This window comes from Pipra filicauda, unplaced genomic scaffold, assembly GCF_003945595.2.
Source record: "Pipra filicauda isolate LSUMZ 115617 unplaced genomic scaffold, ASM394559v2 scaffold215_size1667880_pilon, whole genome shotgun sequence".
In the NCBI taxonomy this organism is placed as follows: domain Eukaryota; kingdom Metazoa; phylum Chordata; class Aves; order Passeriformes; family Pipridae; genus Pipra; species Pipra filicauda.
The window spans coordinates 898,549-912,729 of NW_024104327.1; the positions used below are offsets into that span (position 1 = coordinate 898,549).

Here is a 14,181-nt window from a genome sequence, read left to right on the forward strand (position 1 = left end):
TGCATCTCCAGTGGATTCGGAAAAATGGTATCAATAGGAGAATAGAGAAAAGGGGAGAGCTGACAGGCTAAGCACTGCCCTGTGGTGCAGCACGGGGCTGGGCTGGTGGCCAGGCTGGCATGAGGCACAGTGGTTGCCCTTCCTGGCAGTGGTAGCCCCACACATTTTGGGGTCTCCAGGAAAAGCTTCCAGCAAAGGAGACCATGGAGCCATCCCCACTGCAAGGAAGTGGCAGGAGGCTGTATTAGGGCAGCAGAGGAGAGGCTGCTCCTTGGGGCACCACCATCAGCCTCGGTGCCACTGGCCCCAGGAGGAGGTGTGCCAGCCAGCAGCATGTTGGTGGCACCCTCATCTCACTGGCTGTTTTGGCTGGGGTGGCTTCCCCAGGCTGGAGGATCTGGCTGATAGAAAAAGCTCTTATTATTTACCTTCCTACAACTGTCCAGGCTTGGGAGACCATTAGAAAGTCAAGGCCTAACCAAACGATGTCTTTAACCTTGCTGCAGAGAAGACCACAGGAAGGCAAAGCTGAGCAAGATGATGGAGAGGAGTCAGACACCGATGAGAAATGCACAATCTGTCTGTCCATGCTAGAAGACGGAGAAGACGTCAGGTATGATCCTTCCATCTGCTCTTCTGCCTCTCCATGCCATCTGAGTTGTGCTTATTTGGATTGATGCCACTGTGCACTCGTGGGATTGCCCCTGTTCTTGTCCTGAGAAATTCACTTGGGTTGTTGCAGGGTCTGGGAAACCAAAAACTACTTAGATGGACATTGGTGTGGGCTGTAGGTAGGAGGAGGTCTGCAACAGCAGGAGGGACAAGTTTTTATAATGTCTCCTGGGTTTGGATCACCTGCTTCAAGGCTGTGCCAATAGGCCAGGTGGCAAACTGCCAAAGAGGGATGTGTCCCAGGTCTCAGGCAGCCATCTGGAGCTTGCAGTCATCAACATCTGAGCTTGACAGATGACCAAAGTATGATAAAAGGCAGTATGAGTATGAAGTCCAGGAGATTCGGGCTTGTGTCCAGAATGGAGCTGGTTTATTGTAGAATAAGATTACTTTGCCCACATGGTCACAGGGAACCTTCCTGAGCCAACAGCAGAACCCCAGTCATCCATAACAGACATTCCAGGCTGTTGTCTAGGTCAGATCTCTGATTGTGACAGAGAGTGGGGACAAGAAATTGCAAAGGACTGAACTACCGTGGCTGAAGGAACTGCAGGCAAGAAGTACCTGGTCCTGCTTCTCACCCCTTAATTGCCTTAAACCCTCAAGAAAAGCTCTGATCCTCTTGCTGTGGGTTCTTGTGCTCTCTGTATTACAAGGGCAGATGATGGCAAAGGTGATGTAGGTAAAAAGCAACCACATTCCCTGGGGGCACACCAGACACCATGCAGGAGCAGTGGGGACCCACCTAACTGCCAGTGAGCCACAGTGATGAAGAACCAAGAGGCTTTGGAGTATAACCTTATTCCTGAAAGATTAAAAAGTAGCAGGCAGGGTAATTAATGGCTGGAGCAACTCAGTTCAGGATGGTATGAGAGTTTCTAATAGGCCAAGAAGGACAGTATCTCCATCTAACTTCCCTGTGTGAACTGGTGTGACTGGGAGAGACTGCAGGACCTCGGCAACACTGGTGTCACCACTCCAGTGCTTTCCCACATGGTTTTCTTTTCTTCTTGGTCCCTTGGGCCTCCTCCATCCTAACAGGCTGGTATTTTTTCTGTCTCTGCAGGCGGTTGCCTTGTATGCATCTCTTCCACCAAGTGTGCGTGGACCAGTGGCTGGCCACCAGCAAGAAGTGCCCGATCTGCAGGGTGGACATTGAAACACAGCTCGGCTCGGACAGCTGAAAGGACTGGCTGGACACACCATTTTCCTTACCAGGTCGTATGGCCATAGACCCTTGCAGCAAAATTTTTGCCTTCTGAGCCATTTGATTGAGAGGGGAAGTCTGCAGGCACGTTAGTGAGGAGGAGGAGGAGGTGGTGGTACAATATCTAGCAGTAGGAGATATTGCACATATGCAGGATACAGGCCCAGTGAAAGGGAGCTGGCATTCCCGGAGCTCAGAGACCCCGTGCTGCAGAAGATTTAGTGTTGAACATGAAGGAACTAGTTGTGGTAGCCTGGCCTGTCAATCCTGCACTTCATGGGGATTGTATATATACCTCTCGAATATGTAGAAACATGTTAGGGGTCCTTTAGCTATTTCTATGGATGGCAGCTGGAGCATGTTAGCTTAAGAAATGTTGTGTTTGATGCCCTACTCATCTTGTGGTGGACATGTTGCTGTTACCTATTTTGCACCAAATATTTTTTCATAGATTCCTTATTTTGGTGCCTGATTAATACATTGCAGAGGGGGAATAAAGAGGTCAAACTTTCCCACCCTTGGGGTGGGGGAAGAGGAGAAAAAGCAAAATCCTGTTTACAGTCAGAAGGGTTTGCGCTCTTTGCCTCAGCCGCGTGTGCTTCTTTCCCTTGCATTTACAGTGTGTTGCAAATTTAGAGAAGCTTAAAGAAATAAAAATTGGGGATAAAATGAACGAAGCAATAGGGAGAAGCTTCGTTCCTGCTTGTCTGCTGGTGCTGGACACTTTCTGTAGGGGCATAATATTGGACTAGATGCTGTTTCTTTGCTTTCTGTATCTTTAACAAAGTAGCTTGTCATATCAAAATCCAAGGAAGATCTGTCTATTTGATTGCCATTGTCTGTGATGCTTTCTCCTGTGAGCTGCGTGACTGGTTGGCTTCACCAGCTCCAAACTGATGGTTACCGGAGTGGGTGCCTACAGCTGTGCTTTGGGGTATAATAACACCAGAGAAGTGCCGAGAGGTGCAAAACATCGACTCTTCTCCCATGCAAAGGCATCTCTGATAACAGGACAGAAGAAAACTCGATGCTCTCAAGGCACTGCTGAGACCATAAGCACTTGGGCATGGGAGGGGGAGGGAGGTTGGAAGTGGGGTTGCTGTTTTTTGGAGGTTTGCTACTGGGTTGTGACCTGCCTCAAAGAATGTGTACCTGCACCCGTGTGAGCTTGTGTACATGTTTCAGGCTGTATCCACACGGAGTAATCAGTGGTTGTTAAAACACAACTTAATCACATTAACGCTCAAAACAGAATTAAGAGGCAATACCCGAAGGAGCGAGCTGTTGTGATCCACGCTCCCCCTGAAAAAAAAACACCTCAGCATGCCAACCACAGGGACCGAGTGGAAAACCCTCCGGAAAACCGACATTCACAACCAAAACATTCTTTTCCTTTCCCTTTTTTTTTTTTTTTTTTTTTTTTTTAAATTTCGTACTAGGGGAGTGAAAGAGCTGCGGAGGAGCAGCAGGGGAATTAGTCAGGAACATTATGTATTGAAAATTCTGATGTGGTGGGAATGATTTCTGGCTCCCCTGAGCATCCGTTTCGCTGGAGCCAAGTGATGCTCTCCAAGTAGAATCAATCATAAACCGCTATCTGAGAAATCGGAAGATTCCCATGAGCTGTAATTGGAAAACACCAACCTCAGAGGCACCACAGAGACTTTCTTTTTTCCCAGAGGGAGAGGGGAGAGAAAGAGCGAATCCCCATGGACGTGAAGGTGCAGGAGCCTCTCTCTTCATGTGCCCGTGTAGGTAGGAGGGAGGGGAGTGGAACACTTGGTGACCTATAGGTAAAACATAAGGAAAAAATTTTTGGCTATGAGGGTGATGAGAAACTGGCACAGGCTGCCCAGAGAAGCTGTGGCTGCCCCATCGCTGGAAACATTCAAGGTCATGTTGGACAGTGCTCTGAGCATCCTGGTCTAGTGGAAGGTGTCCCTGCCCATGTCTGGGAGTTGGAACTGGATGACCTATTAAGGTCTCTTCCAACCCAAACTATTCCATGATTTTATGATATATTTGACACCCAGCACAAGCAACAGCTTCTTGGGGGATGTGGTGGTCCCAGCCCTGATGTCCATGGGTCAAGGAGTGGTCCATCCTTGGGACTGGCTCCAGCAGCAGCAGATTGAAGCATCATTACAAATAATACTAATAATACTATTTTATACAAGGCTTTGCTGGTAAAATACACTGTAAGGAGGTCTGGTCTGTCCAGGCATGAGCTGGGGGTGAAGCTGGGAGAGGAACAGAGTGACTGGGACTCTGGCTGGGTGGGGAGGGGATGAGGAGTGCTCCTGAACAGTGTATTTTCTTAAAGCCTGTGAGAAAGTGTTACTATTTGCCTAATAAACAAGCACAGTTTTTAAAAAAAAAAAAGATCAAGCAAACTAAAAAAGAAAAAAAAAAAAACAACCAAACCCTTTGGTGAAGAAAAGCACCAAACTCCCATGGTCTAGTGTGAGTGACTGATCCCAAGGTGTGTGCGAATTTACAGCATCTGGAGTTGTATTGGTGTGTCAGGTTTCTTTGCATTTAAATAATTTGTACGAGTAGGTTGCGATAATAGGGTGAATTTAAAAAAAAACAAAACAAAATGAAACAAACAACAACAAAAAAAAAATCACTAGAAACAAAACATTGATAGTTTACAGGGTTTTGTGAGTTTAAATGCCTTATATTTAACAATCATAATTTATGACTAACTTGTAGATATTGTGGGTTCTTATTTAATTATTTTTATAGTTGTTTTTTTTGCATTTTTAATTATAATTTATTTATTTAGAAATTACTACTAATTTTTTTTATTACTCCTATTACCTCATTTTTGCATTGTTTCTGGGAATGGAATGCTTTGCATGCATCGGTACTTAAAAAAAAAATTAAACAGGGGATGTGGGGGGTGATGCTTATCTTGTCAAAAACAAAAAAAAAAAAAAAAAAGAGAAAAAAATCAGGGTGTGTGATTACAAACTGTATTACTGTGGTGCTGTTACCTTGGATACATTCCATAAAAATGCAAACCTTTGATTCTGTATGCTGTGACATAGTGGAAAACTGCAATATAGTGACTGTGTTTAGCACATATATATGAATATTATTTGCACTCATAATCAAACTCTGGTGATCCTTTCGCTTGCGCCCCCGTGCATTGAAGGTGGTTAACGACGCTCTGCAAAGCCAAAATGTTTTTTGGTTGGTTCCCGGTCCTGCCCCGTCCCCGCCGCCCGCTGGTGATGCTGCTGCTCTTTGCTGCATGTGTGACCCTGCAATGACACCCAGCAGGCCCCCGCTGCAAGGCTGTGCTTGGGGCAATGCATTGCACCCTTTAGTGCCAGACTCTGCACGTTGCTTCAAAAGCCAAGGAAGGAAGCCCAGGTGTGGTGGTGGCTTTGTCCAGATTTTGGTGCCCGTGGGTCCTCGGTTTGGCTCTTTTCACCCTCTGTGTGTGCACCCAGCTGGGGTGAAGGAGGCAGTAGGTTGAGCCTGGGCTTGGAGGGAACAAAAGTGAGGAACTCCTTGCAGTTTTTTGGGGGGTTGACCTCTCTACTCAGAGGCTGGTAAGGCACTGGCACAAGTTGCCCGGAGAAGTTATGGATGGCCCATCCCTGGAAGTTTCAAGGCTGGGTTGGACAGGGCTCAGAGCAGCCTGGTCTAGTGGAAGGTGTCCCTGCCCATGGTTGGGGGTTGGAAAAAGATGAGCTTTAAGGTCCCTTCCAGACCAAACTGTTCTGGGATTCTGTGATGCCATGTCTAGCTGGGAGGGGGTGGGATGGATACAGGGTCAATCTGGCATCCCTTTCCAAGGCCTGTCATGAGCATTTGCTATAACCCAGCTCTGAGCTGTGAATGTGGCAGAAGCCCCTAACTGATTCTCTTGGTCAGTTGGTTTCATCTCTTCTGCAAAGAGAAAAACCTTCACTGTAGAGCTGGGACCTACACCAGAGAAGGGATTCAGCCCCAAAATGACATGGCCAAGCATCCCCATCCCCATCCTGCCACAACCATGCCGCTCTCACAGTGCTCTACCCTTTCCCAAAGGTTCCTGAATATCAAGTGTTCCAGCTTTGCAAGAAAGTGAGACATGGGGTAACATTTTAAGCTTTAAGCCATAACCACCCTTGGTCAGTGCAGAAACTCAGCCATGTACGGACAGAAGTGGGGCTTGATGCATGTGCTCAGCCAGTAGCCACACCTCCCCACCCCAAAAGGCTTTGGGTGCAATTCTGGTTTGGGTTAGAAAGGCACAAAATCACTGTACCTTAATTTTTTTCTCTCTGTCCCTTCAGGGTGCTGCTCTGCTTTGTTGACTTTGCCTTACCCCAGGTTTTAAACCTGTCTGTGTTTTTTACCTTGCTGCTCTCTAACACTCCTCCCCTGTAGCCTGGAGCTGTGATTTTGAGCTGTTTGGGGACAGGGGGGTTGGTTGTTGTCCCCCCCAAAGTCACTGTAAAAGGGATAAGTAGAACAAGGAGCAAACAAAACCCCTCTCCTTTAATGGCCCGGGCAGGTGAAAGGATCACCCACATTTTTGTATTCCTACTGCTGTTCTGTTGTGCTGTGCAACATTTTGCTACATAGACTATTTTATAGAAGAAAGCTAGAAAAATATTTATTATTAATATTAAAGCAATAGTGCATTGAAGAAATGGAAAGACATTAGAAATTGTGTAAATGCTTAGATTCACTTTTGGTGGATTTTTTGTACTTTATTTATAACTAATAAAACAAACTGCATTGCTAACTATAAACCTGTGCCACACAGAAGTCACTTGGCAGAGCTTGGTCTTTATTTACTGCTTGTATCTGGTTTCTTTGGGTCGGAGTAAATTCTTCTTTCACTGCTTATGCCTTTGGACTTTGATGTGCAAAAAAACCACTGCTGGGGTATAAAATACCCTGCCCATCTGTTTTGCAGAGGCTGCTGGTGGTTGAGCTCCATGGCAGGGGTGAGGTAAGGCTCTACACATTGGGCACACCACCATGCGTGATGTCCTGTGGCACCAGTTTAGTGATCAGGTGCCAAAATCACTTTCTAGAATTTCTGAAAAAGGCCTGTTAAAGAGAGATTTCTCCTCCATATCCCACAGTGCCTGTAGGATATCTCTAGCAAGTCCTGCAGAAGTACTGAAAGGTTCTTCATCCTCCTGGTGGAGAAACTTCTCCTTCTGTGTGGGTCTCCTGTTTAATAACTAAGGAAGGACAAACTAACTGGAAGAAAAAAAATACTCCAAACTGATACCAGTACATTTGAGGGTATTTTTCAATACTTTTTTTACCTGCCATTGGAGAATCCAATGTCATACACCCAATTTTGCATCCTGCGTAGTTAATTTCATAGGTCTTCCTGCGCTTTTATTCTCTCCCACTATCAATGGTGCCAGTCTCTGCTCCTGCCCACTCTTGATTCAGCTGTTCCTCCTGAAAAGCTGAGACCAGTCTCCACTTTTGACTATGTGATTAGACTAAATAAGCCTTGGAGACAGGCGGCTGCTGATCACAGAGATTTGGTTCCTGTAGCCGAAGGGAATTGCCGGCTCCTCCAGCATCCAGCAAACGCTGCATAAGGGATGAACCGTGTTCAGGCAACACAAACCTCTAGTTTCAGGAAGGTTTCAGAAATTCGGAAAATAGAAAACAGGTTAAAAATTACCTGCTGGTCCATCTGGGGGAATATCTCACTTTCTCACTGAGATCTTGATGATGTCCTTCAGAAGGGTGACGGCTCCGAGAGCGTTGCTGGAGATGGCAATTGGTTTGGTTTCAGAACTGGAGCAGCAAACACGTCACTATGATCTGATAACAGTCCTGCTGAGCACAGCGAGCAGCTGCCAGTGTCTGTGCTGGGGAGGGAGAGGAGCTGTGCCCATCAAGGTGTAACAGCACGGACCGAGATGCAACGTCTTTATTCATTGTGAGCATCTGCTCTCGCAGCAGCTGCCCAGGGTTGAGAAGGTTAGCCCTTATTTGTGTTTTGTAGCATCTAAATCCACAGCTGGCTCAGAGATTGCAGCTCAGAGCTGTACAACTCCATTAATAAATATATTTATTCTTGGTTTTGGTTTGGTTTTTTTTTTTTTTTTTTTTTTTTGGTTGGTTGGTTTTTTGCTCTTTTTTTTAGCTCTTTTCAATTTTAAAATGGACCTCTACACATAAGGATGGGGCAAGGGAAGATTATAATATGTTCTCTAAATACAGAATATAAGGTACTTTGCATCCCTCAGTCATTCTGTCTTCATCAATGTAAGGTTGGTATATGATGCTATAAAAATATTTTGCAACAATTTCATAGAGATTTGCAAATAATTCCCTGTGTCCTGCAGCAAGAGGCAACCAATCCTTCAGCATACAACACTGCAAACGGCTTCTTGTTTATACTTATTTTCACTATTAGCACCCAAATGCTTAGTAAACATAAATTTAGTAAACATAGCATTGCATCAGACTCCCAAAATGATGGAGGACACAGAGACAATGGGACAGCCTGGTTTTGAGGACTCACTCTGATTGTAACCTCCTTGTCCTTTGCTCTTGCTTCCCATCTACATTAGTGTTTTTTGGGTGAAGGTTTGTGCATTAAAGCCTACCAATTAAGGAATAAAGAGGAAAAAGTTAGAGATTGGGGGGGGAGCAGGAGCTTTGCATCTGCCCAACCTATCAGCTTTGGGATGCTCTACCTGAGCTGTACAAGAGGCACAGGACTAGGAAAAATCTGGCTTTTCTCCTCCCTAGTTCTCCACTTGGCCAAGAATGTGTTGAATTTAGCAGCTTAGTGCAAATCCAGTCCTTGGAAAAACTCCACTCTTGCCTTATTATTTCTGTAGCATTAGTTGTTGTAGCAACTGAAGGATTCCCCAGAGCCGGGGTAGAGTTGAGCTTTGCACTAACAAGGGGCCTGTTTGAAGTCTTCAGAAGAAAAAAGTGGAGTTGTTTCATGCTTTGCCAAGGTTGCCTTCCTGGGAGGCAGTGGGGTTGCTGACCCCCATCAGCAAACTCTCCCTTGGCCTGTTTCAGAGCAGCTTTGCAGGGAGCTTTTGTGTTGAGTGTGCCTGCTCAGGGATGGCAGGAGGTTTTGATGGCAACCCAGGTATCTGCAGTCCCATCTCCCACCTACACACTGATCTGGTGACCCCAAAGATATTAATTCCTGCTTCAACAGGATTTCAGTCCATGGTCCTATCTACCTCCTGTATCTTATATGCAAGGTAAGGATTTATCTTTCCTCCTTGCCCCACGAAGGGATGGTGTGTGGGTCAGAAGCTGCCTCACTGCTCCTGAGGGCTGGAATCATAGAATCATCATAGAATCACAGAATGGTGTGGGCTGGAAGGGACCTTAAAATCCAGTTCCAACCCCCTGCCATGGGCAGGGATACCTTCCACCAGAATAGATTTCTCCAAACCCCATCCAACCTGGCCTTTAACACCTCCACAATAGCATGTATCAGTGAGGTGAACTGGTTCAGGGGATGGCAGGGATTATTAAACTGCAGCAGTGGTGCTCTAAGACCAGCTTCCCCACAACTCTGTGCAAAGTGGGGACTGACTGGAGACAACCAGAAATGCCAGGACTACAGCATTTTAATGGGACAAACTCCTATCTCACTGCAGCACACATTTGCCTAAAAATGGGCCAAACCTATTGACAGGAAGGTTTTTTTCATAGCCCTGGTTAGACTGAGGTGGGAGAGAATGCAGAGAAATCAAAAGCCTGACCCTTATTTTGCCTCAAACACCCACTGGGGAACTGCAGTGACACTGCACAAGCACAGAAAAACCAGATGCCTCAGATGCACTCATGGGACACCCTGGGTAGCCAGGGAGCCTGAACCCCATCCCAGCAGGATCGCAGGGATGCCGCACACCTGCTGACCCCAGTACTCCCTTCAGCCCTCCTGAGGTTTGTTCTGCCCCTCCTGTAAGCCCCCAGCCCCTTGCTCACAGCTTGGCTGCACCAGTCTGCAGTGAGGAGGGAGAACAAAGCCAGTGAAGGCTGCTATTATTATTCCCCTCAGCAAGTAGTTGATCACTGATGAGGTTGATTACTGGGCTCATTTAAGCAACTTGCTCTGCTCCAAAACCATCAGTTACCATAAAGGTTTCTAAAATGAATTAGTCTGACCTATTATTTGTGAGCTGGCACAGACAGCCATGAATAATCTCAAGTCTCTCCGGTGGTGCTTGCTGTGGAAAATAGAAATACAGAACTTCCCTGGAAGGGCTTTCGTAGGATGCAGCAGCTTTCAAATACTCATGAGCAATTGACAGCACCTGCAAGATGCCCCTTACTCCTGTCTCAGCATCACCAGCCTTTGCTGGGGCCACCTTTGCCCATGAGCACTAGGGGATTCAGCTGTGGGACAGTCCTGCCTCATGGCCAGGTCATGCCCCAGCAGAAGCATCACTCCCAACCCAGGAGCTGATGGGGTGGGTGGGCTTGGTGGGTTTAACCCACTCATGACCCATTTGATCCCTATTCATACAAAGTGCTTGTTTAAAACCAGTTTTTGGAAGGGGGAACATCCTCTCATGGGTAGGCCAGGAGGAAGGTCTTCTCATGGCAGCTCAGACACCTCACTTTCCCCTCCGAAAGATGTGTCCTGCTGCTCTGCTCCCTGTGGGGAGAGAGGGCTACAGAAGCAATGATTTATTTAAGGCTTTTTTTCATTGGTACTTGTAGAGATGTGAGTACCTGGGAAGAGCTCATCAACAGGAGCACTAAACGTTGTTGCCTCCAGGAAATCCCTTCACCGCAGAAAAAGACTTATTCCCTTATTAAAGGGAAAAAAACAGAAGAAAATGAATGGCAGCTGCTCTGAAACGGAGCTGGTATTCAGGCCATATAGGGTAAGATTATCCTGAGTCAGCTTTGAATATAGTTAGCACAGCTTCCTTGCTGTGGAATTGATTATTTGGAAGGTCTTTAGCCCTGGTAGCTGTAACCACAGGTCTCAGCCCTGCAGACTGGTAGGAATTCAGCTGGACGGCTGAGTCTGGCTTGGGGGAAAGAAGCCCAGGGGTGGAAAACACCACTCAGATCCCCCTGCTTAAGACCTAGATGGGTGGATGCAGGTCCTCTCCAAACTCAGCTGTGTCTGCTGCTCCTGATGTGGTGCCTTCTGGAGATGTGCATGTGCGTGTGTGGACATGCAGAGTTTGCAGTTGCCAGTAACTGGGAAAAACTGGGATCTCCAAGCTCAACTTTCTTAAATAAAGTGACTCAACTCTCTCACCTCTTTACTTATCTAAATGTGGAGCTCATCAGTGGTGTAAGGTTCTCCCAGCTGTGGCAGGGTATAGCACTGAAAGCAGAAATACCTGAGCTGGTAAGGGACAGTTTCTTGTGGCTCTCAGTCATAAGTAAGCAACAAAGGTATTTATTTAATTTGCATTTTTGTATGCATTTAAAAAAAGAAAAACAGTATCAATTTTACAAAATGTTAACCCAGGAAGCACACCTTGCTGCTAAAAATCTCTCAGTACAAAAGCCAGTGTTTCAAAAAGTAAAACGCGATATAAAACAGTACAGTGAGAAAAAAAATTCACATACAGAAGGGAGGACCAAACACTTCCTGCGGCCCTGCCCTCCTCAGTACCTGGGAAAAAGCTCCCTCCAGATTAGCCCATCGCCCCGGTTTTCATCCAGCCACTTCCCGCAGGGGAATATGGTGGTCACGCCAGTGGCCGAGTTGGTGATCTCCACCCTCTCCACCAGCCAGCCTGGTGCCAGACCACTGTTGTCATGCTCAATCCGGACCTTTTTTAGCTCCCCCATGTCCAGCGTTTCCAGGTAAAACCTGTTGGTTTTGCCTCTTTCGAAGAGGTTCCTGAATTTCTGCTTCAGCGCCCGCTTGCCCGAGTCCCCGTTCAGCCCGTAGATGGTGATGAACACGTTGGCGTCGGTCCCCGCGCCCTTCTCAAAGCCTGTGACCACGATGGTCTCGTACTTGACTGGCACCAAGCTCCGGGCTTTGCTGGCAAAGCTCTCGGTGACCTTGGCACACTCGAAGACTTTGTAGTCCCGTCTCTTGTATCGCAGAGGGATTTTGGAGTTGCACCTGAAAAAGTATCTGCCGGGGGAAAATCAGTGGCGTGTTAATGGTGTAGATGGCCACTTTACTGGGCAAATTGTGTGGAATCACAAAATCGTTTAGGGTGGAAAAGACCTCTAAGATCATTGAGTACAACTGTTAATCCAGCACTGCCGAGGCCACCACTAACTCGTGTCCCCAAGTGCCGCATCCACACGGCTTTTAAACCCCTCCAGGGATGGGCAGCTGTGCCAGGGATGGACAATCCTTTCCATAAGCAATTTTCCCTAATATCCACCCTAAACCTGCCCTGGCACAGCTTGAGGTTGTTTCCTCTCATCCTGTCCCTTGTTCCCTGGTAGCAGAACCCGACCCCCCTGGCTCCCCTCTCCTGTCAGGGAGTTGCAGAGCCAGAAGGTCCCCCCTGAGCCTCCTTTTCTCCAGGATGAGCCCCCCCAGCTCCCTCAGACGCTCCTGCTGCTCCAGCCCCTTCCCCAGCTCCGTTCCCTTCCCTGCACACGCTCCAGCCCCTCAATGTCTCTCTTGTCTGAGGGCCCAGAACTGCCCCAGCACTGGAGGTGCCTCAGCAGTGCCAGCACAGGGAGGGCACTGCCCTGGCCCTGCTGCCACACCACGGCTGGGACAGGCAAGTTATGGACTGGGCATTCTACTAAATTGCCCAACATTAATGCTGTTTCAGCATTTTCCCATATGTGGAACACTAGAATTTCTCTCTAGAAAGAGCTGTGATGGAACATTGCAATTGCAACTGGAAAACCTGACATCTCCCTACAGAGCTACAGACATCCTGCACATGGGAAGGATCAGTGTGGGGTTCTTGTCACCTCTTGTGCCTGTGCAATGGTGTGTCCAGTTACAGACCCACTGAGGCAGGATGAGCAGGAAAAAAAAACAGAAAAAAGGGATAGAGGATGTTTAAGTCTCCCCTTTCCTTTCTAGATCACCCATCTCATCCTTAGGAGGGAAAAAAAATAATCATAGAACACAGAAATGATAGGTACCAGATGCTGGAAGCCCTTGTCTCTGCAGTGCTGCCTCTGGTGATGTGCAGGGAGCACAGAGCACATCCATAAATTACCTTGTACCTGGCGCCTGGCCAGGGGCTGGAGCACTCTGCTTTTAATGATGTATTTCATTTCCAATGATGCAGATCAGTTCCAAATGAGCTTTTCCCCCTTCCCCCGCCCTCACCAAACTGCAGCAGGTCCTCCTGAATGGAGTGTAGCTGGATTGCAGTGTGTATGTGTGTAAAATAAACACCTGGTGGAAGGGTTACTGTGATTCCAGCTGTACTGTGTTTCTTAAGCACTTCCAACACTTTTGGCGTTTTCTGCAGCCAAAGTGAAAAACTTCTTTCCCTGGAAAGAGGCTCTGTAAATGAGAAATTCCAGGGGGAGAAAAATTTTAGGCTCATGGACAGAAAACCTGCATGAGAGCGAGGTGGATATGTTGCCTGATGCTGCAGTTTTCTCTCTTCAGCTATGTAATATCTCATGGTCTGGAGGTATTACGGTGCATGCCAATCTTCACAAGGGGCAAGAAGAAAAGATGACCTTTCTAGACCTGCGATTTGCAAGGAAAAGTTTTAATGCAGCCCTTTCACATACTAAGATCCACCACTAAATAGCAAAATCCCAGTATAATTCAAAACTACTGCCGCAGCAATTTCATAACTCTCTTGATTTGGTCTTTGACTTGTCTGGGTGGTATTTTTTGGATTTTGGGATGGGAAATACTAGAAGTGAGAGCTTGCTCTCATGGTGCAATCTCTCCAGTTGGTCCTTTGCACAGCAAACACCACAGTGAAGTGCTGCATCCGCAGAGCTGGAGCTCTGCTTCAGCGAAAGGACAGGCTGCAGGCTCTACCCGTGCCTCCTGGCTGCCCTCTTTAATTTAAAACAGCTTTAAAAAAATCCGTGTCTTTATGAGAATGTCTTTGGCCCCTTCACAACACACTGTTTCAGCAGTTTCATCATGCTCCCAGAGAGTTTAGTGCACGGATTTGATTGCGCAGCTGGACTTCGAGGGTTCCAGGTTTTCCCCCGCCAGGAGAAAAGAGCATGTTTTAGTATGCAATTGACTGAGTTTTCATTCAGCAAACATTATTAAGGCTCTTCAACTGTCTGATTAATTTGCTAGGAGAGACTCTTAGCTTTAAAAAGAAAAAAAACCAACACTTCAAGGATTTCTTCTTAAACACTCAATTGTTTCAGCTGAAATGAACTCCTTGTAGTTAAACTCTTTAGCA

At 46.9% G+C, this 14,181-nt stretch overlaps 2 protein-coding genes across 4 annotated transcripts in view; one reads left to right on the plus strand and one right to left on the minus strand.

Annotated features, from left to right (window-relative positions):
- The window catches only part of RNF165 (ring finger protein 165), a 49,504-nt gene extending 46,948 nt beyond the window's left edge, over positions 1-2,556 (plus strand). For all 3 annotated transcript variants that reach the window (XM_039381166.1, XM_027720010.2, XM_027720011.2), the window contains 2 exons: positions 507-613; positions 1,739-2,556. In XM_039381166.1, coding sequence (XP_039237100.1) covers positions 507-613; positions 1,739-1,856 — 225 coding nt within the window. In that variant the 3' untranslated portion in view covers positions 1,857-2,556. The remainder of the gene's footprint in view (positions 1-506; positions 614-1,738) is intronic.
- An 8,775-nt stretch (positions 2,557-11,331) lies between these two features.
- Positions 11,332-14,181, minus strand: part of LOXHD1 (lipoxygenase homology domains 1) — a 154,534-nt gene continuing 151,684 nt past the window's right edge. Inside the window, exon 42 of the mRNA XM_027720002.2 lies at positions 11,332-11,951. Within this exon, the coding sequence (XP_027575803.2) occupies positions 11,471-11,951 (481 nt within the window). The 3' untranslated portion in view covers positions 11,332-11,470. The remainder of the gene's footprint in view (positions 11,952-14,181) is intronic.